This window comes from Phoca vitulina, unplaced genomic scaffold (assembly GCF_004348235.1).
Source record: "Phoca vitulina isolate PV1807 unplaced genomic scaffold, GSC_HSeal_1.0 scaffold6, whole genome shotgun sequence".
Taxonomy (NCBI): Eukaryota; Metazoa; Chordata; class Mammalia; order Carnivora; family Phocidae; genus Phoca; species Phoca vitulina.
Genome location: NW_022589709.1, coordinates 58,923,718 through 58,949,538, shown reverse-complemented (window position 1 = coordinate 58,949,538; position 25,821 = coordinate 58,923,718). Strand labels below are relative to the sequence as shown.

General features: G+C 36.4%; 1 protein-coding gene across 1 annotated transcript in view; it reads right to left on the bottom strand.

The window, feature by feature from the left end:
• Nucleotides 1-25,693, bottom strand: part of CENPK (centromere protein K) — a 65,276-nt gene extending 39,583 nt beyond the window's left edge. Inside the window, exons 1-6 of the mRNA XM_032404339.1 lie at nt 25,612-25,693; nt 22,859-22,913; nt 16,339-16,487; nt 13,616-13,672; nt 8,233-8,305; nt 3,260-3,306 (exon numbers count right to left, since the gene is read on the bottom strand). Of these exons, the coding sequence (XP_032260230.1) occupies nt 3,260-3,306; nt 8,233-8,305; nt 13,616-13,672; nt 16,339-16,455 (294 nt within the window). The 5' untranslated portion in view covers nt 16,456-16,487; nt 22,859-22,913; nt 25,612-25,693. The remainder of the gene's footprint in view (nt 1-3,259; nt 3,307-8,232; nt 8,306-13,615; nt 13,673-16,338; nt 16,488-22,858; nt 22,914-25,611) is intronic.
• Between the last annotated feature and the right edge of the window lie 128 nt (nt 25,694-25,821).

The window sequence follows — 25,821 nt, the reverse complement described above, 5'->3', positions numbered from 1 at the left end:
GGACTACTATAAGCTTAGCCTATGTGTGTTTTCCCTTGCTCATTTTAATCTGTGTTTCCTCACTGTAATAAACTGTAACCATGAGTACAATAGCTTTTCTGACTCCTGTGTGCCCATCAACGAAATGAGAGTGGTCTTAGGGAAAAACCTGACAACAGCTGGCCTCGGAAGTGGGATTTTGCTATGACTCTGGCTCACCAAAACATAAAGAAAGCACTGTGTGGGAAAAAGAAGGATAATTGGGCAGAGAATGATGAACCTGGTGCCTGATGTTTACCCAGTCAAAAAAGAAGACAACAGTTGCACCATGATCAATAATTACTGGCAGAAGTATTCTGGGAATTTAGAAATGACAGAAAAAATTCTCAGACAGTTGGCTGACTGGATGCATAAGGAAATACTTATGATACTGTGAAAGAAACAAGCTAAATATTCAATCTCTTTGTTATTTTTATCTGTAATAGTTAAAATGAAAATGTTAAGGCCAATGCTGGTACTGCATCGTTTGGATTCCAGCCAGTTCAAACCAGAGTTACTAGCCTAAGGGCTGCTACCAAAGGGAAAATTACAGTGGATCATTATGTCATGTCATTTTTAATTCATGATATTGAAAATTTGGTGGCTCATTTCAATATAAAAAAGAATCTTTATCTTTCATTCTGGGAAAATGTTCATGTATTATTTATTGTTTCTTCCCTTCCATTTTTCAAAAACTTGGAACTTCTACTGGTTGTATTTTGTACTTCTGAGTTGATACTCTAGTTCTACTATCTTCTGTTATTCCAATTTTCCTTTTTTTGCCATCCTTACTCTGTAGATTTCCATGACTATAATTACCAACATTTTCGTGTTTATTTCAGGTATCATGTTTTTATTTAGAAAGGCTCTTATTCTCTGATTGGTCCTTTTTAAAATAACAGCTTTTATGAGATATATTTCACATACCATACAGTACACATTTAAAGTGTATAATTCAGTAATTTTTACGGTAGAGTTGTGCAAAATCACCACAATCTGTTCTAGCACATTTTCATCATCCCAAAAGGAAACCTGTTAGCAGTATCCATTAGCAGTCACTCATTATTTCTTCTCCAATCACCCAGCCTTAATCAATAAGCAACAACCTACTTTCTGTCTCTATGGATTTGCCTATTATGGACAATTCATATAAATGGAATAATATAATATGCAATCCTTTGTGACTGGCTTCTTTCATTTAGCATAATGTTTTCAAAATACACCTATATCATGGCATATCGGTACTTCATTATTTTAGACAATAATACATCACTGTATAGACGTATCACAATTTATTTATCCATTCATCAGTTGATGAATATTTAGGTTGTTCACCATTTTTGGCCATTAAGAAAAATGTTGCTATGAACATTCATGTTTAAGTTTTTGTGTGGACATACACTTATTTTCATTTCTCTTAGGTATACAGCTGGGAGTGAAACTACTGGTTCAAATAGTAACTCTTTCATCTTCTGAGGAACTACCAAAATGTTTTCCAAAGTGGCTGCACTATTTTACATTCCCACTAGCAGTTTATCAATGTTCTAATTTCTCCATATCTTCATCAATACTTGTTATTGTCTGTCTTTTGATTATAGCCATGCTAGGGGGTATGAAGTAGTACTTTTATTAAGTTGGCATTCTGTTATTTTTTAATGTTTTTTCAAAGATTGATTGATTTGAGAGAGAGAGCACATGCATAAGCAGGGGGAGGGGCAAAGGGAGAGAAAGAGACTCTTAGGCAGACTCTCCAAATGAGTGAGGAGCCCAGCACGGGGCTAGATCTCATGACCCTGAGATCATGATAAAGCCGAAATCAAGAGACACTTAACTGACTGAGCCACCTAGGTACCTCTGTTATTTTTTAATCAAATTTTTTTTGTCTCTCTGAAGATATTGCTTGTGGTTTTTTTTTTTTTTAAAGATTTTATTTATTTATTTGACAGAGAGACACAGCCAGAGAGGGAACACAAACAGGAGGAGTGGGAGAGGGAGAAGCAGGCTTCCCGCCAAGCAGGGAGCCTGATGCGGGGCTGGATCCCAGGACCCTGGGATCATGACCTGAGCCAAAAGCAGACGCTTAACGACTGAGCCACCCAGGCGCCCCTGAAGATATTGTTTATTAAATTCTCTTTGTTCCCTGAATTGTCTCTATTTCCTTAAGGTTCATCTTTATCAGTTATTTTGGGTTACTACCTTTCTATTTGGAGGCATTCACAAACACTGATGACCACTGGCTGGCCATTTATGTTTAAAACTCAAAAATACTAAAAACCCTGTTATGAATGGGATGTTTTGATGTACACCAATCCTGCTTTTTCACTGAGAACCATATATTAACACTTATAGATCTTTTTCTTAAGCCATTTAGATTTTCCAGAGAAGATTGTTTTATCTCCACTCTGAGGCTATTTTATAATAGATTGTAAGACCTCTGGAGAAAGAGCAGGGAAAGGAGCTGGTACTTCCACCACACAGTATAAAATATTAACTGGATCTTTCTGACCTTTGACCTGCACGCCAACCCTACTAAACACCCAACCTGGTATCCCTGGGTCCAGAGCCTCAACAGTTTAATCTCTCCATATCCTATACCTCCAGTTTCCAAGTGTGGGGGTAAAAAGTTAGCTGCCTGATTAGAAAAGAGAAAGCCTAACAGTCTATGTTCTGCTGTTAAAGAAATCTTGTTTTTAGCTTCAGACTTGAACCTTGGATTTTGTAGTACCAGGTTCCTTCAAATCCCAAGACTTTTTTTCAACTCTGTAGGGCAGATAATATCTTTTCATCCCTATCTCTGTCTCTTGACACACAGATACTTATTTCTTTCCATGCATTACAACCTTGTTTACAATTCTTGTTTGACCTAATGGACTTTGACCGAATGGACTTACATGTTAAAAAAAATATCTTTATTGATATGTAGGTTAAGTTTTGAGAAGAACAGATGTATATTATGATCATTTAACTATGTTTAATGTTTTTGCTTGTATTATGAAGAGTTTAATCAATTGGAAATTAAATATAAGAATAAAGTTTACATTAAATACTAACAATAGTTCTGATATACAAATTGGTGAAATGAAATTCAAGTCATTTAAAACATTCCATTCAATAAAACATAAAATCAAAATAAAAAAATTAATATGGCTTTAAAGTAGATTCATCCTACTTATCTCATGAATCCCAAACACTTCTAGTTATAGGTTAATTAAGGTTACTACAGATTTAGTAAGTGACTTACCTCTTCTTTGCCTAATGTTACAAGAACTTCTTCATTCAGTGGAATTACTACAGAAACAAAACAAACCAAAATTATACATATATGCTTAGTTAAATCTCAAAAATAGGGGCGCCTGAGTGGCTCAGTTGTTAAGCATCTGCCTTCAGCTCAGGTCATGATCCCAGGGTTCTGGGATCGAGCCCCGCATCAGGCTCCCTGCTCAGCAGGAGGCCTGCTTCTCCCTCTCACACTTCCCCTGCTTGTGTTCCCTCTCTCACTGTCTCTCTCTCTCTGTCAAAATAAATAAATAAAATCTTTTAAAAAAAAAAAATCTCAAAAATAAAGAATTTGATTTTGCGGGTTTTTTTGTTTGTTGGTTGGTTGGTTTTTTAAACATTTCATTTATTAATTTGACAGAGAGAGACAGCGAGAGAGGGAACACAAGTAGGGGGACTGGGAGTGGGAGAAGCAGGACCCTGGGCTCATGACCTGAGCCGAGGCAGACACTTAACGACTGAGCCACCCAGGCACCCCTGATTTTGTGGTTTTTAAGATACCTCTATTTTCTTATTTAACATCTTTACATATATAATCAACTTATATATAATTTTAGACAAACATAACATTTATGCATTTTTGGATTTTGTGCCTTTTGTTTTGTTTTTCAATCTCTCAAAAATAAAATTAATAATCTATACTGTGTCCTTAAATATATCTCTCTCTAATTATATGATCCTATGCATGTATATGTATATGTACATGTACATTATCTGTACATATACATGCAAGGGTTATTCATTTTGTTATTGCTGGTTTTACAAGAATGGAGTATCATATACATTATTCTTTTTTTTTTTAAGATTTTATTTATTTATTTGACAGAGAGAGACACAGCGAGAGAGGGAACACAAGCAGGGGGAGTGGGAGAGGGAGAAGCAGGCTTCCCGCGGAGCAGGGAGCCCGATGTGGGGCTCGATCCCAGAACCCTGGGATCCTGACCTGAGCCTAAGGCAAACACTTAACTGACTGAGCCACCCAGGCACCCCTACATTATTCTTATTTTTGCTCAACAAAATCCCCATGGAAATCCTTTCTATTCATCTGGTGTAAGTCTAATTCATAATTTTAAATCACTTCAAATTATTCCACAGGATAAATATACCATAGTGTATTGAGTGATATCAGTACTGACTGAACGTTAACTTCGTACCTAATTTTTAGCCACAAAAAACAATGATGCAGTAAGCATTTTTTAATTTATGTCTTTATGTACTAGTGCTTTCATTTCTTTGGGATAAATTACCAGAAATGGAATTTCATAGAAGGAAATGTGTATTTTTAATTTTAATATAGGGTGCCAGATTCTTTTCAAAAAATTTCTATTAGCAATAAGAAACAGCAAAATATATAAACTCTTCTAAAATTTTTGCCAGTTTATGAGTATAATGTTTCAGTTTAATTTTGCATAGCAAAATTAAATCCTTATACTTAGAAAAGTTCAACCTTTGTACTTTAAGTTTACCTTTCCTAATAAAGTACTATTTAAAATTTATCAAATAATATGCTACTGAAAATTTTCTGATCTATCTGCTATTCTAGAGGGTCTTCTGACAGGAAAGAACTTCCCACATGTGCTTCATAGACCCCGTATCAGAACTGATTATTGGCAGCCTCAGGGTGGCTACCAAATCATTTCAACAAATGCAATGAGAAGGATTCTAAGAACATAAAGTTAATAATCTTCCTCTTGGCCAGTGTGGTCATGAGTAGCATTTCAGTATTGATTCATATAATCATTTCAACCCATACAATATAGCAGCTTCTAAGAATATAAAGATATTTTAAATCCTTTCAGTGTGGCAATCTATGGGACTGGCAGCCTGAAGCAAAATGGGTATTTGGCATATGGGTCAGCCTGTGTGCTTGGTGTCACCAGTACAAAAATGTGTATATAAAGCATGATGATAATTAGAAAAATAAAAACTGAAAATTCCCTGATACATAGCATCAAAAAGAATAAAATACTTAGGAATAAATTTAACCTAGGAGTTAAAAGACTTAAATGCTGAAAGAAATTAAAGATAGCAACAAATAGAAAAACATCCCATGTTCAAGGATTAGATGACTTAATATTATTAGACATCAATACCACCCAAAGTGACCAATAGCTTCAATGCAATCCCTATCAAAATTCCAACAATATTTTTGTATAAAATAGAAAAATCCACCATAAAATTCACATGGAATCTCAAAGGACCCCAAAGAGCCAAAATAATCTTGAAAAAGAAGAACAAAGTTGGCAGTCTCATATTTCCTAATTTCAAAATTTACTGCAAGGCTACAATAATCAAAAAAGTATGCTACTGGCAATAGAGACAGACATAAAGACCAAGAGAAGAGAATAGAGAACCCAGAAATAAATCCTCACTATATGGTCAAATTATTTTTGACAAGGATGCCAAGACAACTCAATGGGGGAAAGAACAATTTTCTCAACAAATGGTAATGGGAAAACTAGATAATACACATGCAAAAGAATGAAGTTCGACCTTTAACTTTCAAGTTTGAAAATTTCTCTTATTAATAAAAAACAATCTTGAACAAGAGGTAAAACGTCTATTATAACAAACTAGTGGATTGGTGATGAAAGCCTAGAGTAAATGTGTGGCAGTAAGGCTTCATAATTAATGACTGGCTATATGTAATATATGAAAAAGGAAGAATCTAGAAGGACTCTTAAATTTATGGCTGATTAAATAGATTCCATTCAATGGATCAGAGAATGGAGATCAATTCATAAATCTGAGGCACGTGTAGAATATTTTGGAAAAAGTAGAGATATATATAAGTATGACATTGCAGAAAGTCTGGCCTGGATACACAGATTTGGAAACATTCATGAAAATTGTGTCCTCCTGGGACGCCTGGGTGGCTCAGTCCGTTAAGCGTCTGCCTTCAGCCCAGGTCATGATCCCAGGGTCCTGGGATCGAGCCCTGCATCGGGCTCCTTGCTCAGTGGGGAGCCTGCTTCTCCCTCTGCCTGCCGCTCCCCCTGCTTGTGTTCTCTCATTCTCTCTCTCTGACAAATAAATAAATAAATAAATCTTTAAAAAAATAAAGAAAAAATTGTGCCCTCCTATCCACCCAAATTCATATTTTGAAGTTCTAATCCCCAGCACCTCAGAATGTTCATATATTTGGAACTGGGTCCTTAAAGATGTGATTAAGTTAAAATGAGGTCATTAGGATGGGCCCTACTCCATTATGACTGGTGACTTCTTACAAAGAGATTAGTAAATGGATGGGTGACTATGTGAAGACCCAGGGGGAAGATGGCAAGGTATAAGACAAGAAGAGAGGCTTTGAAGAAACCAACCTTGTGAACACCTTGATCTTGAACTTCTAGCCTCCAGAATTATGAAAAAATTAATTTCTGTTGTTTAAGCAACCCCAGTCCATGGTACTTTATAGCAGCCCTAGCAAACTGATATAGAAGTTATTAATGCAGATATAATATATAAAAACAAAAGCAGAAAATATAATGCTAGAATAGCATATAGAGTAGGAAGCAAAAATTGCTGAGCATAGTCCTCTAGAGAACAGCAAATTTTAACAGCATAGTATGAGCAGCCTTTGAGATGCTAAATATAATCCTGAGGAGGCAACAGGATATATAGTTTAATGCAAATTAAAGTATACATATACTATACCACTGTGTATATATGTATGTGTGTATATATATATATATATATATATATATATATATATATATATACACACCTAGGAGAAATACTAAAATTTAAAAAAAACTACCATGTGGCAGTGAAGATGTGGAAAAGTGGTGGGGATGAATATAATAAGTATTTAAGATCAAGAATGCAGATGAAATTGTCTAGACAGAGAATGAATAGAAGAATCCCAACACTTGGGATTAGAGAGCAATAAATCTACAAAGGAGACTAAAATGGGAACTGGGGGGAACTAAGGGAAAGGAGGCAACTGGGCAGAAGAAAAGAGAAGGGAAATGTTACGGGTGCCTGGGTGGCTCAGTTGTTAAGCGTCTGCCTTCGGCTCAGGTCATGATCCCAGGGTCCTAGGATCGAGTCCCACTTCGGGCTCCCTGCTTGGCCAGAAGCCTGCTTCTCCTTCTCCCACTCCCCCTCTTGTGTTCCTGCTCTTGCTATCTCTCTCTCTGTCAATAAATAAATAAAATATTAAAAAAAAAAGAAGGGAAATGTTAAAAGAAAGAATTACAGCCCATATAAAATACCAAATACACACATATATGTGGCACAGAAAAAGTAAGCTTTCATAATAGAAACGTATCTCCTAGCTGGGTATTTTAACTACAGATTTTTAAGCCATTTTCTATTTCTTGACAAAAGGCAAATATATAGCTGGACCCCGCTGGACAAGTCAAGAGGCAACATACAATCTATGTAGTCCCTATGTAAATAAGTATCTAAAATAACTTTTCTCCTCTACTAGGTAAGTTTCTTTTCTTTCTTTCTTTCTTTTTTAAAGATTGTATTTATTTGAGAGAGAGAGAGCACAATCGGGGGGGTAAGAGGCAGAGGGAAGGGGAAAAGCAGACTCTCCTGCTGAGCCAGGGAGCTGATGCAGGGCTCAATCCCAGGACCCTAGGATCACGACCTGAGCCAAAGGAAGACCCTCAACTGACTGAGCCACCCAGGCGCCCTCCATGAGGTAAGTTTCATTCATTAAGACACAATTTACAGTTTCTACTGAGCGGGTAAGACAGCGTCTGCAAGGATCAAATGATGGATATAATAAGGTCTCCATAATTTAAGATTATTATAATGTCACATAAACATATTCATCTATAATAATAAACACAGAATAATATATATAAATGAAAGAAAAATTTAGGCAATTTCAACAAGGCTAAATGGATCTTGTAATTCTTGTAATCATTAAATTAATTTGCCACTAATTTGTTTACAAAAATATAAATCTAAAAATAAGAACCTTACTTCCAGGACTTTCTTTCTGCCATTGATTGAGTTCAGCAGTCAAACATTTCGCTTGCATAATTAATAATGACAGCTATAACAAAAAAAAGCAAGAGTATAAAACAAAGTCATTTTTTATAGAATATTCATAGATATTCATAGATGAAAGTGTAGACATTCTTAATATACTTTAACACAAGTTCTTAACATAAATAGCTAACATAATAGGCATCCAAAGTATAAAAAATTATCACTCCAAACAGAATTCTACTTTAAACCATTATTAATTATAGCTCATAAACTGCCTATTATACCAGTGATATAGTCTTAAAAAATGATCAATTCTACTTTACCACTCAACCTAAAACAAAAGAACCTAAGTATACTTCTTTTATTCCCTAAATTAATATCACTTTAAAAATATAGGGGTATCTGGCTAGCTCAGTCAGTGGAGCATGTGACTCTTGATCTTGGGAATGTGAGTTCAAACCCCACATTAGGTATAAAGATTACTCAAAAGTAAAATCTTTAAAAACATAAGATGTTATTTCTTGCCAACAGTTTTTAGACAAATTTGCTTTAGGGGAGCCTGGGTGGCTCTGTCAGTAGAGCATGAAACTCTTGATCTTGGGATCATGAGTTTGAACCCTACAGTGGGAGTAGAGTTTACTTTAAAAAGACAAATTTAGGGGCACCTGGGTGGCTCAGTCGTTAAGCATCTGCCTTTGACTCAGGTCATGATCCCAGGGTCCTGGGATCGAGCCCCACATCGGACTCCCTGCTCAGCGGGAAGCCTGCTTCTCCCTCTCCCATTCCCCCTGCTTGTGTTCCCTCTCTCACTGTGTCTCTGTCAAATAAATAAATAAAATCTTTAAAAAAAAAAAAGACAAATTTACTTTTAAGATACTCTTTTTTCTCTATGCACTTTCAGAAAAATAGCAACTGCTTTTAGGGGGTTGCTAAAAATAAATTTAAATACAAACACAGAGGGTCACCTGGCTGGCTCAGGCAGTAGAGCATGCACTCTTGATCTCGGGTTGTGAGTTCAAGCTCCACATTAAGCAGAGATTACTTAATTTAAAAAAATTTTAAATACATATATAGAGATAATTATAAAATGAGATTGCTTCCACAGGCTACTTAAAAAAACCAATACACAACAGTCTAAGATGACATGTTTCTGATATTAAGTGGCTCCAATCATTGTAATTTTGATAATTACATATCTGTGATAAATCTGATGCCTGATTAGATTATTAAATTGAAGTCTATGTATGCTTAAAGTTAAATTTCAGAACATTTTTTATCACCTCTATATAATTGTTATTGGTAGCTAGATTAAAAATGCAATGGGTATTACTGAAATATTTACAATAAAAGAACAACAAGTACTGTCTTTTTAACCATTTTTTTAAAAGATTTTTATTTATTTATTTATTTATTTATTTATTTTTATTTATTTGAGAGAGCGCGTGCACACACAAGCTGGAGAAGTAGAGGGAGAGAGACAAGCAGACTCCCAGCTGAGCGCAGAGCCCGATGTGGGGCTCAATCCCACCATCCTGAGATCATGACCTGAGCCGAAATCAAGAGTCAGATGCTTAATCAACTGAGCCACCCAGGTGCCCCTTAACCAATTTTTATGATACAGAGCAGGTGGTTCAAAGACCCTGCTCTGTATCTAAACACTATTGAATAGTCAAGAGGAAGAAAACCTAGTATATTTGAAAGCTTTATATAATTCCATAAAAATTCATTTGCAGGTTTTAAAATTTTTACCAAAGGAGAGTTTAACATTATTTTCTTATAACTAAATATGAGTGTGAAAGGTTTGCTGTGAACTATAAAGCAATTTTATAAATGCTAATTATACCTAAGAAGAAATAACAAATTCTTAGGAAGTAGTATCTAAAGTAGGCAAAACTATCATAATGATAAGAAATTGGTATCACTTTTCCTGCACATATTAGGTTGAAATGCATCAAATAACCAATATTCATTTTTCAACTTTAAAAAAAAAAAGCAATTTCATACAGTTCAACTTTGTACTATGTTGATGAAGTACAGCTCTTACCTTCCCAAAGCCCAGCTAAGGCAAACACTCAAATTATTTCTGACCTTGCCATAAAATTAAACAATACTTTCTAAAAAACAACAGCAATATTTCTAAAGTGATTTATATGAAATTTGAGAATCCCTTCCATTTTCTAATTTAAAATATCTAACTTCTTTCTTTAAAAATGGATTAAGTTTTAATACTGAAATTTTAAAGTTAATAGGTATGCAAAAAAGAGTAACCAAAGCAAGCCTGATATTATTTAAAGGACTGCTTTCAAGGTTGGCTCTTCACTGGCATCTGGGAACTTGTATTTTGAGATGGTTCCCACCAAAACCTATTAAGAGTGGCTGATTGTGCTTTAACTGTTTTTGCAAAGAATATGACTTAAGCTTAACACCTGCTTTCCTTCTTAAAGTCTGGTATTTTGATAACTGCTACCCAGAGGGTGCCTACGTGACTAGCCCCCACAAAACACCTTGGTCATTGAATCTCTAATGAGGTTCCCTGGTAGAAAACATTTCACACTGTCACAACTCCTTCGGGGAATTAAGCACATCTTACATGATTCTGATAAGAGAAGACTCCTGAAAGCTTGTGTCTGGTATCCTGTGGACTTTACCCCATGGTCCTTTTCCCTTTGCTGATTTTAGTTTGCATCCTTTTAATGTAATATATCTTAGCCATGAATATAACTACACACTGAGCCTTGTGAGTCCTCCTGTGAGTTGCTGTGAGTCTTGTGAATTACGCCTGGGAGTAATCTTGGGGACTCTCAACACAATAGGAAAAGATATTTTGTGGATCCCTTAGACAATGTTCTTATTGACTATCTCAGGATAGATTCTTTACAACTATATAAGCACTTCCACCAAAGCCAGTTGTTTGTTTGGTTCATTGCATGAAAATCACTCAGGAAATGTAGAGGCCCAGTCCCTAGTGATTTTTTTTGGGGGGGGGGAGGATTTAATAAATGTACTCCTTCAGTTACTATTTATAGCACCTAGTATTCCTTTTTTTAAATTATGCAGTTATTTTATCTTATTTTTTTTTACTTTGAGATTATTTTTTTATTTAAATTCAATTAACATATATTATTGGTTACAGAGGTATAGGTCAGTGACTCATCAGTTTTCTATAATAGCCAGTGCTCCTTACATCATGTGCCCTCCTTAATGTCCATCACCCAATTACCCCATCCCCTCACCCCACTTCCCCTCCAGCAACCCTCAGTTTGTTTCCTATGATTAAGAGTCTCTTATGGTTTGTCTCCCTCTCTGATTTCATCTTGTTTTATTTTTTTCCTCTCTTCCCCTATGATCCTCTGTTGTGTTTCTTAAATTCCACATATGAGTGAGATCATATGATAATTGCCTTTCTCTGATTGACTTATTTTGCTTAGCATAACACCCTCTAGTTTCATCCACGTCATTGCAAATGGCAAAATTTCATTTTTTTTTTTTTTGATGGCTGAGTATTCCATTGTATATATATATACCATGTCTTCTTTACCCATTCATCTGTCGGTGGACATCTGGGCTCTTTCCATAGTTTGGCTATTGTGGACATTGCTGCTATAAACATTGGTGTGCAGGTGCCCCTTCGGATCACTACATTTGTATCTTTGGGGTAAATACACAGTAGTGCAACTGCTGGGACATAGGGTAGCTCTATTTTCAACCTTTTGAGGAACCTCCATACATGTCTTCCAAAGTGGCTGCACCAGCTTACTAGCGACTCTGATTCAGTAGGTCTGTTTCTACAATATGAAAACCACATTTCCCAAGAAAACCAGATGACAGTTTATTTACTATATAATGCTGTTTCAAATACAATATTCAGTTTTACCCGGTACAAGAGAACTCTATATTTATTGATAGATGCAAATTTTTTTAAAAGATGGCTTAATTCTTTACCAGTAATTTTTAAAGATCTGATATAATAGGTACTTCCAAAAGTGACTAATTAGTTTTTTCCCCTTCTTTTTCTATCTCACTCATTCTCATTTTTATTCAGTATTGTTATGCTCATAGATTTTCATTTTTTTCATATTGTTATAACCAATCAAGGCCATTATTCCTTTTCATGCTCAAATGATATCAAATTTGTGTCTTTCTGAAGCAGTGCCTCAATCTTTATTTTTCATAACCAACATTTTTTTCAAAATAGACAGTTTTACACTGAATAGCACAAAAGTAAACTTAAATTACCAACAGTTTACATGTAAGCTTGATTCCAGTCTTAATGAAAAGAAGTAGAATAAAAACCAAAAGCCCTCAGGAAATCTTCCGTACTATATCCCGCTCCATGAACTGATGGCTGCTGGCTCTGCTTCTGACTTCCCTTGTCTGCTGCTCTCCGTGTAACAGGCCATGAAGCACACGAACCCGCAACTGCAGCTTGCTGGTGGCAGACACAAGCATACACCTTCCTCACCTGCTGCCCTTGTAACAAACTGAACCAGTTTTTAAATGTAAACTGCATGATTTGGAACTCAGGAGTACTTCAATTGGTTCTTATATCTTCTGACATGCTAATACCAGTTTTAGAGAACTTTCTATAGAATCATTCATATATTTGACTTTGTTCTTAAAATTAACACTAAAACATTTTTAACTTTTCATATGGTCAAATATATCTAGTTTTCTTTTATAATATCTAGGTTTCTACTATTAGCCAAGAAGTTTGTCCTATCCCTAAACTGCACAAATAGTCTCCTAACTTTTCTCGTAAGATTTTTATGGCAATCCATCCAGAATATATGTTTATATAATGAAAGACAGAGGTCCACTTTTATTTTCTCCCACATGGATAACTAGTTGTACCACTATCATTTATTAACTAATTCATCCTTTTCCCACAAATTAGAACTACCATCTTTGTCATATTTTAACTTTTTAATCTGTTGCACTGATCCATTGGTATATTCCTAAACCAATTCCATAGGTCCTTGATTATTAAAATGGATATCTTAATCCTTTATTTAAACATACAGTAAAATAAGGTTCCACACATATAGTAAAAAAAAAACTGGCTACTATACCTAAGACAAAGTAGGACAGTATGTGTTCAAATTTTTAACAAGGTATCTCAATTGCAGTTTTTCACTCAACAGTTAAACATATGTGTAACTGTTAAAAGATAGAGAAAATATTTATAATAGTTTATTCAAAAAGTATTTAGAATACTTCTCTTAAATCAGGAAGAGTAGAGAATTTTCCAAGTGATTAAGCATACAGGTGTCAACAAAACTATTATGTGGGTTTAATACAGATGAATAATATTCTTATCCAAAACAAAATGAATTAAATTTATCTATTTTTAGGAAGAAAAAAAAAGGATTCATACCTGAGCATTTGAATCAGTGAGTGTCTCAGTTCCAACAAGTGATAATTTTTTCTGACACTTGATTTAAAAAGTAAATAAAAACAAAACAAAAAGCAAAACAAAACAAAAAAAGTAAATAAGTCACACACTATAAGCTTTTATATATAACAGACAATTCCCTTTCCATCTTCATACCAATGTAATATTCCTTTAAAATAATAAATACAAATAACTGATGTAAAAGAAGAGTTTATATTCCTCACTTTCTAAGCAAGAAGATCAGGAAGGCTGCCAAACAGGTCCTGAAGTGAACACACCAAAAGTAGAAGGGGATACTAGATTCTATGTAGAACAAAAAAATGAGCATAAGATATAAAGAAAGAGAAAATATAAACTAATAGTTAGGGTGAATTAGAAGCTAGATAATGGAAAAATAGGAAATAAGAGAATAAGAAGGAAAGCACTATAGAAAAATAACAAAAGAAGTAAAAAGATAGTTAAGATCATAAGAAAATAAAGCCTTCAGGAGACATTGTTTCTATTCCATTTTAAAAAACCCACAACCATTAATAGTGATTACATCTGATTGAAAATATGGGTAATTTAAATTTTACTTGTGTGTTTACTTCTGGTAGCAGTTATCTTTTTACAAAAAAAAAAAATTTTTTTTTTACAGATTTATTTATTTGAGAGAGAGCAGGGGCAGGGAGAGGGGCAGAAAAAGAGGGGAGAAAGAATCCCCAGCAGACTCCATGCTGAGCTCAGAACCCAACATGGGGCTTGATTCCAGGACCCTGAGATCACCACCTGAACCAAAACCAAGAGTTGGATGCTTAACTGACTACACAACCTAGGTGCCCCCCAAAATTGGTTATTTTTAAATTCCAACTTCTATACTGAAAAAATACCAAAATGAAAAAAAACAATTATATAATCTTGAAAATACACTAATCATACAGAGTACCAAGGATTTATATTAAAAAATAATTTTAGGGGCGACTGGGTGGCTCAGTCAGTTGAGCATCTGTGTTAGGCCCAGGTCATGATCTCAGGGTCCTGGGATACAGCCCCACACTGGGCTCCCTGCTCAGTGGGGAGCCTGTTTCTCCCTCTCTCTCTGCCCCTCCCTGCAGCCTGTGCTCTCTCTCTCTCTCTCTCTCAAGTAAATAAATAAAACCTTAAAAAAAATTTTTTTTAAAGAAAAAAGGAAAAAAAGAAAACCAATAACCTGCCCTAATCTCAAATTTTACTGCAAAGAATGGGTTGCAAAGTCTGTGGCCTGTATCATATACTATGCTATTTTAAGTACAAAAAACTTTTACCAACATACTATAGTTTACCAGAAGTGATTCTATCTCAGTAATTCAGAAAATGTACATAAATTTCAAAGACAACATTTTCTAAATTCATATTTTCACTCAAACTCCATAATTACGTGTTCTCTCCACTATTCTCCGTCTTAGGAAACAAACCTCACCAAGGTTGGCCCAAACGAAAAACCTGAAAATATCCATAATTTTCCTCCATTTCACAACAATTAAGTTACAAATCCTTTTGGTCCTCCTTAGTATCTCTTAAATCCTACTATTTGCAATGACAGGATTTAGCCCTACAGTACTTCTTTTTTTTTTTTTTTTAAAGATTTTATTTATTTATTTGACAGAGAGAGACACAGTGAGAGAGGGAACACAAGCAGGGGGAGTGGGAGAGGGAGGAGCAGGCTCTCCGCTGAGCAGGGAGCCCAATGTAGAGCTCAATCCCAGGACCCTGAGATCATGACCTGAGCCGAAGGCAGACACTTAACTTACTGAGCCACCCAGGCGCCCCCTTACAGTACTTCTTACCAGAACTAGTACTAGAGCCTCCTAAATGCTCTTTCTACCTGTAGTCTCAGTCTTCTATATTTCATTTTCTTCAAAATTACCAAGTAATTTTCCCAAACTGCATCTCATGTCACTTCATGTTTATAATCTTTTAATGGTTCCCCATACTATAAACTTGACAAAATCCTCAATGTTCTTGCTCCTAATTAACTTTCCAGCCTTACTCCACAGGTCCTTCTTCTAATTTACTAAGTCATAATATTCTACCTAGAGTTCTCTAAACTCTCCCAATGTTTATATATTTTGTTCCTTCTGCTTTGTGTAACTCTCCTACTTTCAGAGGCTACTTTCTATTTATTCTTTAGAAATGAATTCAGTTATTACTTGCTTTTTATTTATTTATTTTTTTAGAGGTGGGGGGAGGGGCCAAGGGAGAGAGAGAATCTTAAGCAGGCTCCACACCCAGCGCAGAGCCCGAAGTGGGGCCCGATCTCAGAACCCTGAGATCATGACCCAAGCCAAAAGCAAGAGTCGGACACTTAACTGACTGAGCCACCCTAGGCGCCCCTAGTTATTACTGCTTTTAGAAAGCTATACTTGACCCTTTCAATCTAGGTTTACTATTCATCCTAAGTTGTCTTTGCATTTCTACCACAATATTTCTAATACAATGGCTACTGCCTCTATTAGATGATAACCTCCTATGGCAGGGACAGCCATAATTTTTTCTCTTTCTATAGCTCATTTGGCATAAAGAATCTTGAATAAATGCTTATAGGTCTAAAAGCCATATAAATATTTATCGTATAATATAATGGCTTCCAGGAACCAGCATAATTATTTTCCTTAAGTCTATTATTGAAATGGAATTAAATTTTATAGTAATTAATATATATATCACTTTTACCTCTTGGTACTTACTTCTTCCATGTCTTTCCACATTTCTTCACATTCTTTAATAAGTTCTTCTTCAGCATTTGTAACATCTTCCATGTCTGTAGTACTGTCTGGATCTAGATCTTGCTGATTCACTGACATGTGCCTTGTAATAATTAGCCTTATAAGAAAAACTGAAGTAAAAAATATTTATTCACTTAACAATATCTGTTGAACACCTATCACCTGCCAGATACTCATCTAGGAACTATACATGTGAACAGTGAACAAAAAGGGCAAAAATCTGTATCATGGAACTTACGTTCTTCTCTCTCTCTCTCTCTCTTTCTCTCTCTATATATGTATCAAATAATTTATACATGGAAATAATAACTTTTTAAAAATATTTATTTATTTGAGAGAGACAGAGAGAGAGCAAGAGAGAGCACACGCTAGCAGGGGGAGGGACAGAGGGAGAGGGAGAGAGAGAATCCTCAAGCAGACTCCCCATTGAGCGAGGAGCCCAAGTGGGGCTCCATCTCAGGACCCTGAGATCATGAGCTAAGCCGAAATCAAGAGTGGGACGCTTAACCAAGTGAGCCATCCAGGCACCCCAATATAAGTGGAAATAATAATGATTTTATGGAGGAAAGCAAGACAGGGAAGAAAACAGGAAGTGCTTGGGCAGAGGTAATGTAATTTTACACATAATGTGGTCATTTAAGGTCATTGAGAAGCTGACAACTGAGCAAAAACATGAAGGAGATAAGGAAGTGAAACAGGGGGCGCCTGGGTGGCTCAGTTGGTTAAGCGACTGCCTTTGGCTCAGGTCATGATCCTGGAGTCCCGGGATCAAGTCCCGCATCAGGCTCCCTGGCTCAGCAGGGAGTCTGCTTCTCCCTCTGACCCTCTCCTCTCTCATGCTCTCTCTCATAAATAAATAAATAAATCTTAAAAAAAAAAAAAAAAAAAAGGAAGTGAGACAGGGATATTTAGAGTAAGAGGTTCCAGGCAGGGAACTGCCAATGCAAAGACCCTAGGGCAGGAAATATGATTGCCATGTCCTAGAGCAGTAAAGCAGCCAGTGTGATTGGAGCAAAAGTAAGGCAGAGAACACAAGATGGGGTCAGAGAGATTACAGGGATGACATCATGTGGGCTTTCATGTAGGCCATTTTAAGGACTTAGGCTGAGATGATAAACAATTAGAGGGTTTTCAAGAAGAGAATGACATAATTTGAATTATATTTTAACAGTACAACTCTGGTTAACAACAGCCAGTAAGGTGAGAAGTAGGAAAAACAGTTAGAAAGCTATTGCAATGATCCAAGAAATTTTTTATTATTAAAAAAGTTTAGGCCTAAGCAATTGGAAAGATAGAGCTGCCAGCTGATTACTGAGATGAAGAAGTCAGTGGAGGAAACAGATTCAGCAAGATATGGGGGAGTGATGATTAAGAATTCAATTTCAGACTTGCTAAATTTGTCTATTAGTGCAGAGTCTGATTAAGCAACTGAATGTACAGTATGCAGTTCAAGGGGAAGTTTCAAGCTAGAATTTGAGTCATCACCATATAAGATATTTAAAGCCATGAGACTGGGTGAGATCACAAAAGCAAGAGTGTACAGGCAGAAATGAGAAGAGTTCACTCCAGACCTGGAGTGAATGAGGAAGAACCACCAAAAGAGTCCAAAAAGCACCAATAAGGTAAGAGGAAAATTAAGAGTATGAAATCCTGAAACTCAAAATACAAAAGTATTAAAGGAAGGAGTGATGAATTATCAAATTACCAAATGCGAGAAAGGTCAAATAAGATAAAAACAGAATTGACAATTTATTTAGCAACATGAGTAGAGGACTGTATTTTCCATAAACAGTCACAGCAATATTTCAGGTTATCATTCCCTATTCAGAGGCAGAACCTATTTATCCTCCCCATGAACCTGACTATGACTTTCTGACTGTCTTTATGAATAGAAGTCACTATGGAAGTGACTTCCAAGACTAAGTCATAAAAGGCAATACCACTAATACCTCTGTCTCAGAACACTATCCCTTACAAAGCAGCTACCATGCTGTGAGGAAGCCCAAACTGGCACAAATGAAGAGACCAATGGTGAAGCCCACATAGAAAGGAACCAAGGTTCCCAGCCAGAAGCTAGCATCAACCATTAGACATGCACATGGACATTCTCATGATTCAGCCCTCAGACTTTTGAGTCTTCTAGACAAGGGCCTAGACATTGTGGAACAGAGACAAGCTGTCCTGCTGCATCCTATCTGAATTCTTGATGCAAAGAATTGCTGAGCATAGTAAATGGTTGTTTTACACCTCTAAGTCTTAGGATAATTTGTCACAATAATTTCAGTGGAATGAATACACAGAACTGGAGGCCTTCATAAGAGTAGTTTCGGTAGAGAGGTGCCCGGGTGGCTCACCCAGTTGAGCATCTGACCCTTGATTTCGGCTCAGGTCATGATCTCAGGGTCGTGAGATCGAGCCCCACATGGGGCTCTGTGCTCAGCGGGGAGTCCGTGTGAGATTCTCTCTCTGCCTCTCCCCCCTGCTCATTCACATGCGCTCTCTCTCTCTAAAAGAAATAAATCTTCGGGGTAAAAGAAAGACAGGAGAAAATAGAGCATCTTAAACAACACAGAAGGAAATATTGTAGGAGTTGCAGGAGAGAAAGAAGAATGGGACTTAATACACATGTAGAGAGGTTGATTTAAGAATGAAGTACATATAGTTCATTTTAATGGAAGGGTAGGCAGAATATTAGGGGCATAGATGCAGGTACATTAGTAGATGTGTTGATAGGATCTTATGGAAGTTCTATTTTTTTTTTTTTTTAAAGATTTTATTTATTTATTTATTTATTTGAGAGAGAGAGAATGAGAGAGCAAGCGCATGAGAGGGGGGAGGGTCAGAGGGAGAAGCAGACTCCCCGCCGAGCAGGGAGCCCGATGCGGGACTCGATCCAGGGACTCCAGGATCATGACCTGAGCCGAAGGCAGTCGCTTAACCAACTGAGCCACCCAGGCGCCCTGGAAGTTCTATTTGGACTGCTTCTCTTTTCTCAGGGAAATGGTAACTAAGGTCATCAGCTGTGAATGCGAATGGGGAAAAGCACTGAAGATTTAAGAAATACATTAAGAAATGTATAAAAGATATATAAGAGAATGGGATAGGATAAAATAGTAGAATAACTGGATAGCATTAAATGCCCACTTGAGATTATTAGTTATCAATTTAAAGTGAAACTAAAACATGGTTATGTTTTCTTCTATAATGTAGCAGCACAGGTACAGACAAAGACAAAGTGAAAGAATGACAGTCTTTCAGGTATGACCACAGGAATGAGTAACTACTCTAAGATGGAGAATATAATCAATAGAGGAAAAGAGGTCAAGAAAAAGAGAGGCCATAAATGGATATTAAAATCACTATGAAGTATGACAGTAGTGCTGCAGAGGGTTGCAGTGAGCAAGAAGCTAAAAATCTTCAAGAAATGAAGGAGCATTATATAATCTTGCTAGATAACCACTGCAAGGAGTGGTAGGTGGTGGAGTCTGATGGCATGAAATTCAAAGGTGGGACAATTTTAAGGAAGTAGACAGAAGAAAAAATAATAATAAAGATGTCTACCCCACAACACCAAATACAAATCAGAATAACCCACTCCCCCAAAATACTAATTTTATGGAACTTAAAGTTTTATATTGTTTAATCAAACTTATCAATAGAGAGGTTTTAAAGAAACTTAGGGAGATACATCATGTTCACAGACTGAAGGACTCAATACTGTGAAGATGTTAATTCCCCCAAGTTGATCTATTAAATCTTAATCAAAGTTTTTGTTTGTATTTGGGGCACGTGACAAGCAAATTCTAAAGTTTATGGTAAGGCAAGGGGCCAAAAACAGCCAAGACCATCATGAAGAAGATGAGAAGATTTGCCTTACCAGATTTTAAACTTATTATAAAACTATACAAATTTTTATAGTGTGGAATTAGCACATGGATAGGCAAACTGAACAATGGAACACATTTATGGACCTATGATATATAACAGAGATGGCAATGCAAATTTTTTAAAAATTTTATCTATTTGACAGAGAGAGCGAGCGAGCATGAGCAAGTGGTGGGGAGAGGGAGAAGCAAGCTCCCGCCTAATGAGGGGCTCAATCCCAGGACCCTGGGATCATGACCTGAGCCAAAGGCAGATGCTTAACTGACTAAGCCACCCAGGTACCCCCACGGCAATGAAAATTAAAGGGATATAAGAACAATCCAAAGTGGAGGATATTTCATATACTATATTGCTTTTTTTTCCCATGTATAATTTGGTCTTCTATAGAACTTACTCATTCTTTTTAACTAACTGCATAGTATTTGGGGGGGGGTGAATAAGCCTAGATATATACCTCAATCTTAACACCATCCCTGCATTCCTCAAAAAATCCAAAAACAGAAATGATAAAATAGAACATGAAGAAAACATGGAGACAATTTTTTTGCTTGGATTGGGAAAGCATTTCTAACAAAACTAAGTAAAATTTCTATAAAATTTTTTAAAATTCTACATGGACAAAGATATCATTAAAAAGTTAAAATTTAGGGGCGCCTGGGTGGCTCAGTCATTAAGTGTCTGCCTTCGGCTCAGGTCATGATCCCAGGGTCCTGGGATCGAGCCCGCATCAGGCTTCCTGCTTGGTGGGAAGCCTGCTTCTCCCTCTCCCACTCCCCCTGCTTGTATTCCCTCTCTCGCTGTGTCTCTCTCTGTCAAATAAATAAAATCTTTAAAAAAAAAAGTCCAAGGATTGTTTTTACTGTCATATTTCTCTCATAATAATGACTTTAAAAAAAATATATCATAGAGGGCGCCTGGGTGGCTCAGTCGTTAAGTGTTTGCCTTCGGCTCAGGTCATGATCCCAGAGTCCTGGGATCAAGCCCCACATCGGGTTCCCTGCTCAGCGGGAAGCCTGCTTCTCCCTCTCCCACTCCCCCTGCTTGTGTTCCCTCTCTCGCTGTGTCCCTCTGTCAAATAAATAAGATCTTTAAAAAAAAAAAAAGTTAAAATTTAATCTAACACCTCATTACTAGACGCCACACTGTGTGTATTTTCCCTCATGGCACTGAGTAAGAGATCCAAATTGCTCAACCAAAAAAAAAAAAAAAAAAAAAAAGCTAAAATGTAAAACCCAAAATTTAAAGAAAATATTTGTGATATATATGGCACCCAAGACTTAATTTTTTTAATGGATAATGAATGCCTACAAATTAATAAGAAAAGAAAATCTAACAACCATTAAAAAAAAAAAAAACCACCTAAACTCAAAAAGTTATCACCATAAAAATCAGGACATCTACTACTTTTGGAGGGAAGGAGAGAGAAGGCAGAAGAGAGAACTGTGATTGGTATGGGCCAAATAAGTGACTTTTGAGGTGATTATCAAAGTTTTATTTCTTGATCTCCATGGTGATAAAGGCATTCACCTTATAATAATTTATTTATTGGGGCACCTGGGTGGCTCAGTCGGTTGGGTGTCTGCCTTCGGCTCAGGTCGTGATCCTGGGGTCCTGGGATCGGGCCCCATGACAGGCTCCCTGATCAGTGGGGAGCCTGCTTCTCCCTCTCCTCCCCACTCGTGCTCTCTGTCACTATCTCTGTCTCTCTCAAATGAATAAATAAAATCTTTAAAAAAAAAAAAAATTTACATTTATTTTATGCAGGTTTTGGTATCTATATTTTACTTTGCAATAAAAAGCTAAACAACAAAAACATTCCAATAGAAATGGGCAAAGGACACAAATGGGGAATTAAAAAAATGAGAAATATCTTTTCAATATAGAAAAATGCATTCTTAAACTTACTCAGAAGTCATAAAAATGCAAATTAAGGGCACCTGGGTGGTGTCAGTTAAGCAGTCAGTCAGTTAAGTCAGTTAAGCAGCTGACTCTTGGTTTTGGCTCAGGTCCTGATCTCAGGGTCATGAGACTGACCCCATGTCAGGCTCCATGATGAGAGCAGAATCTGCTCTCTCTTCCTCTCCCTCTGCCCCTCCCTGACTCACATGCACTCTCTTTTTCTCAAATAAATATATCTTAAAATATATATATATATATACACATATATATAGCAAAAAATATATATATAGCAAAATAAACAAGTGTTATTTTTCATCCAGACTAGCAATAGTGAAAAATTTCATAAGAAACAATATTGAGAATGTACGTGTAGATCTATCTGTCTAGCTGATTTTCATTGTTTGAATTAAATATTGAATACATAAAAAAAAAAAAAAAAGAAACAATATTGAGAATAGTGTTGAACAAGAGGTGTGCACTGTTGGTAAACCAATCACTTTGGAGGATAATAAGAAACCATCAAAACTTTAAATACAGTTATCTTCTGACCCAGAAATTCTATTCCTAGGAATAATCCTATAGATAGATATATTTGCTTTAGTCTACATGGGTATGCTTACTACAGCATTATCCAAAAAACTTTGTGTGAACTCTACAATCGGACTGTCTAGGTTTAAATCCTGGCTTCAATACTTACAAGCTGTGTGACCTTGGGCAAGTCACTTAAACTGTCTGTGCCTCAGTTTCCTTATCTGTAAAATGAAGATAATATTACTTACCCCATAAAGTTACGACAGTTAAACGAGTTAATATGTATAAAGCTCTTAGAACTGTCCCTAGCATATAAAGAACTATATCATTATTAGCTATTAACATTACTATTAACTATCTGAAGTCAACTAGTAAGACTAGTTAAATTACTTATGTCATATCCAAAAATGTTTACACAGAACATCTTCCTTGCTATACATAAAAGATATAGTTAAGTTCACAAAGCTACAATCATTAACAATTTTAGAATATTTTCAAGCAAGAGTCAAATTTTATATACATATTTGTTTTAAATATACCTTAACTTAAAAATTAAGTGCAAATTGATCTTTCCCCACTTTGTAGATACTAATCAGTAAAATACATTATGAGTATGTGAAAAAAATGTGAAATTGTGTGTGTGCATGTGTGTGGATAGATGTTCAACAAACTAGCTGAAATGGCAACTCAATGTAGCATGAGAATACAAATAAATTAAAACATGTAAGAGTTTAACTTTATCCCTTTCCCACATTTTGTATCCTTAAATGTACCTTTCTGAAAAGAGAGTAAGTCATCCTCTTGAGGATCTCTGTTAGTATTCCAATTCCCACTCACTTATTGAAGAACATTGCTATATTTAGGGATACTATGCTATACAAACTTAAAGAGCTAAAACCAAATTAAAGAAACTCATACTATTATTGGAAAAAGACTAATATACATGAAATAAACTAATAGAAAGTATCCATATAACTCTTAAGATCAATGGAACAGACTAGAGTCCAGAAATAAACCCCACACATATATGGTCAATTTACAACAAAGGAGCCAGTAATAAACAATGGGGAAAGAATAGTGTCTTCAATAAATGGTGTTGGGAAAACTGGATAGCCACATGCAAAAGATTCAAACAGGACCATAATCTAACACCTTACACAATACTAACTCAGAATAGATTAAAGACTTTAATGTAAGACCTGAAACCACAAAACTCCTGAAAGAAATACAGGCAGTAATCTCCTTGAGGATACTTGGCAGGTGGGGGAGAGGGGGTTTGACACCAAAAGCTAAGGCAACAAAAGAAAATATAAACAAGTGTGAATTCAGCAAACTAAAAAGTTTCTGCACAGCAAAAGAAACCATCAACAAAATGAAAATGGAAGGGGAGAAAATACTTGAAAATCATATCTAATAAAGGGTTAATATTCAAAGTATATTAGAACTCATACAACTAAAGAGCAAAAAAAAATTAAAAAATTAAAAATTAAAAAATGGGCAGAGGATCTGAATAGACATTTTTCCAAAGAAGAAAGATGGCCAACAGACACCATGCAAAGATGCTCAACGTCACTAATCATCAGGTAAATGCAAATCAAAACCACAATGAGATATCACCTCATACCTGTTAGAATGGTTATTTTCAAAAAGCCAAGAAATAACAAATTTTGATGAGGATATGGAGAAAAGGGCGCCCTTGTGCACTATTGGTGGGAATGTAAATTTACGCTGCCACCGTGAAAAGTATTTTGGAGGTTCCTCAAAAAATTAAAAACAGAACCATCATATGATCCAGCAACTCCTCTTCTGGGTATTTATCTGAAGCAAATGAAAACACTAATTCAAAGATATATGCACCCACCATGTTCATTGCAGCATTATTTTGCAATAGCCAAGATATGGAAACAACCTAAGTATTCATAGACAAATGAAAGGATAAAGGAAATGTGGCCATGTATAAGCACACACACACACACACAGAGCTATAAAAAAGAATGAACTCTTGCCATTTGCAATAACAAGGATGGCCCTCAAGGGCATTATGCTAAATGAAATAAGTCAGACCGAGTAAGACAATTACCATATGATCCCACTTATGTGTGATGTGGAATCTTGAGGAACAAAAAAAAAAAAAAGAAAGAGAACCAAACTCATAGATACAGAGAACAGATTGGTAGTTACCAAAGGCAGAGTGGGAGAGGGCAAAATGGGTGAAGGGGGCCAGAAAGTACAAACTTGGCGGTTATAAAACAGTAAGTCATGGGGATGAAATGCACAGCATAGTGACTGTAGTTAATAATACTGTATTTGGAAGTTTCTAAGACAGATCTTAAAAGCTCGCATCACAGAGAAAAAAATTCTGTATGCATGGTGACAGATGTTAACTAGACTTACTGTGATGATCATTTTGAAATATATAAAAATAGCCAATCATTATGATGTCCACCCGAAACTAATAGAGTTGGCCTTTGAACAACATAGTACTGAACTGCGCAGGTCCACTTATACAAGGATTTTTTTTCCAGTAAATACACATACAGTACTGAAAATGTATTTCTCTTCTTTATGATTTTAATAACATTTTTTCTCTACCTTACTTTCTTGAAAGAATACAGTACATAATTCTCTCCGCCCCCGCCGCCCCCCTTCTTCAAGCAAGAAGTCAGTTTGGAGAGCTTGAAGGGAGGCCCGCAAATTAACCAGTTCCCTCAATTCCCGGCCCCTCGCGCCATCTCTCCTAACCCGGGGCGTTTCTAGAGCGGGAGAAGAGCCGGTCACAACGACTGGCTGGACGTCCGGTAAACAATTCCCGTGAGGTAAGGGTCCCACCATCGGGGCTGCAGTTTCACATCCTGGGACCTGCCAGGCCCAGCGGCAAGTTTTCAACCGTGAAGGCGCTCTCCCTTGCCTATCTCTTACCACCACAGTGCCACGGACTTCAGGTCTTCTCGGCCGGGCGTAAACAAGGCTTCCTGGCCTAGGACGTTTGCGCGCGCTGCTTGCTGATTGGATCTGCTCCTACCCACCCCAGCCAATCCCGAAACTCGCTTGGCCGCTGACGGGCAAGCTGCGCCGCTTTTAAGATTGGTAGCAGAGCTGTGTGTGTGTCGCGTCTTTTGTGACAATTCG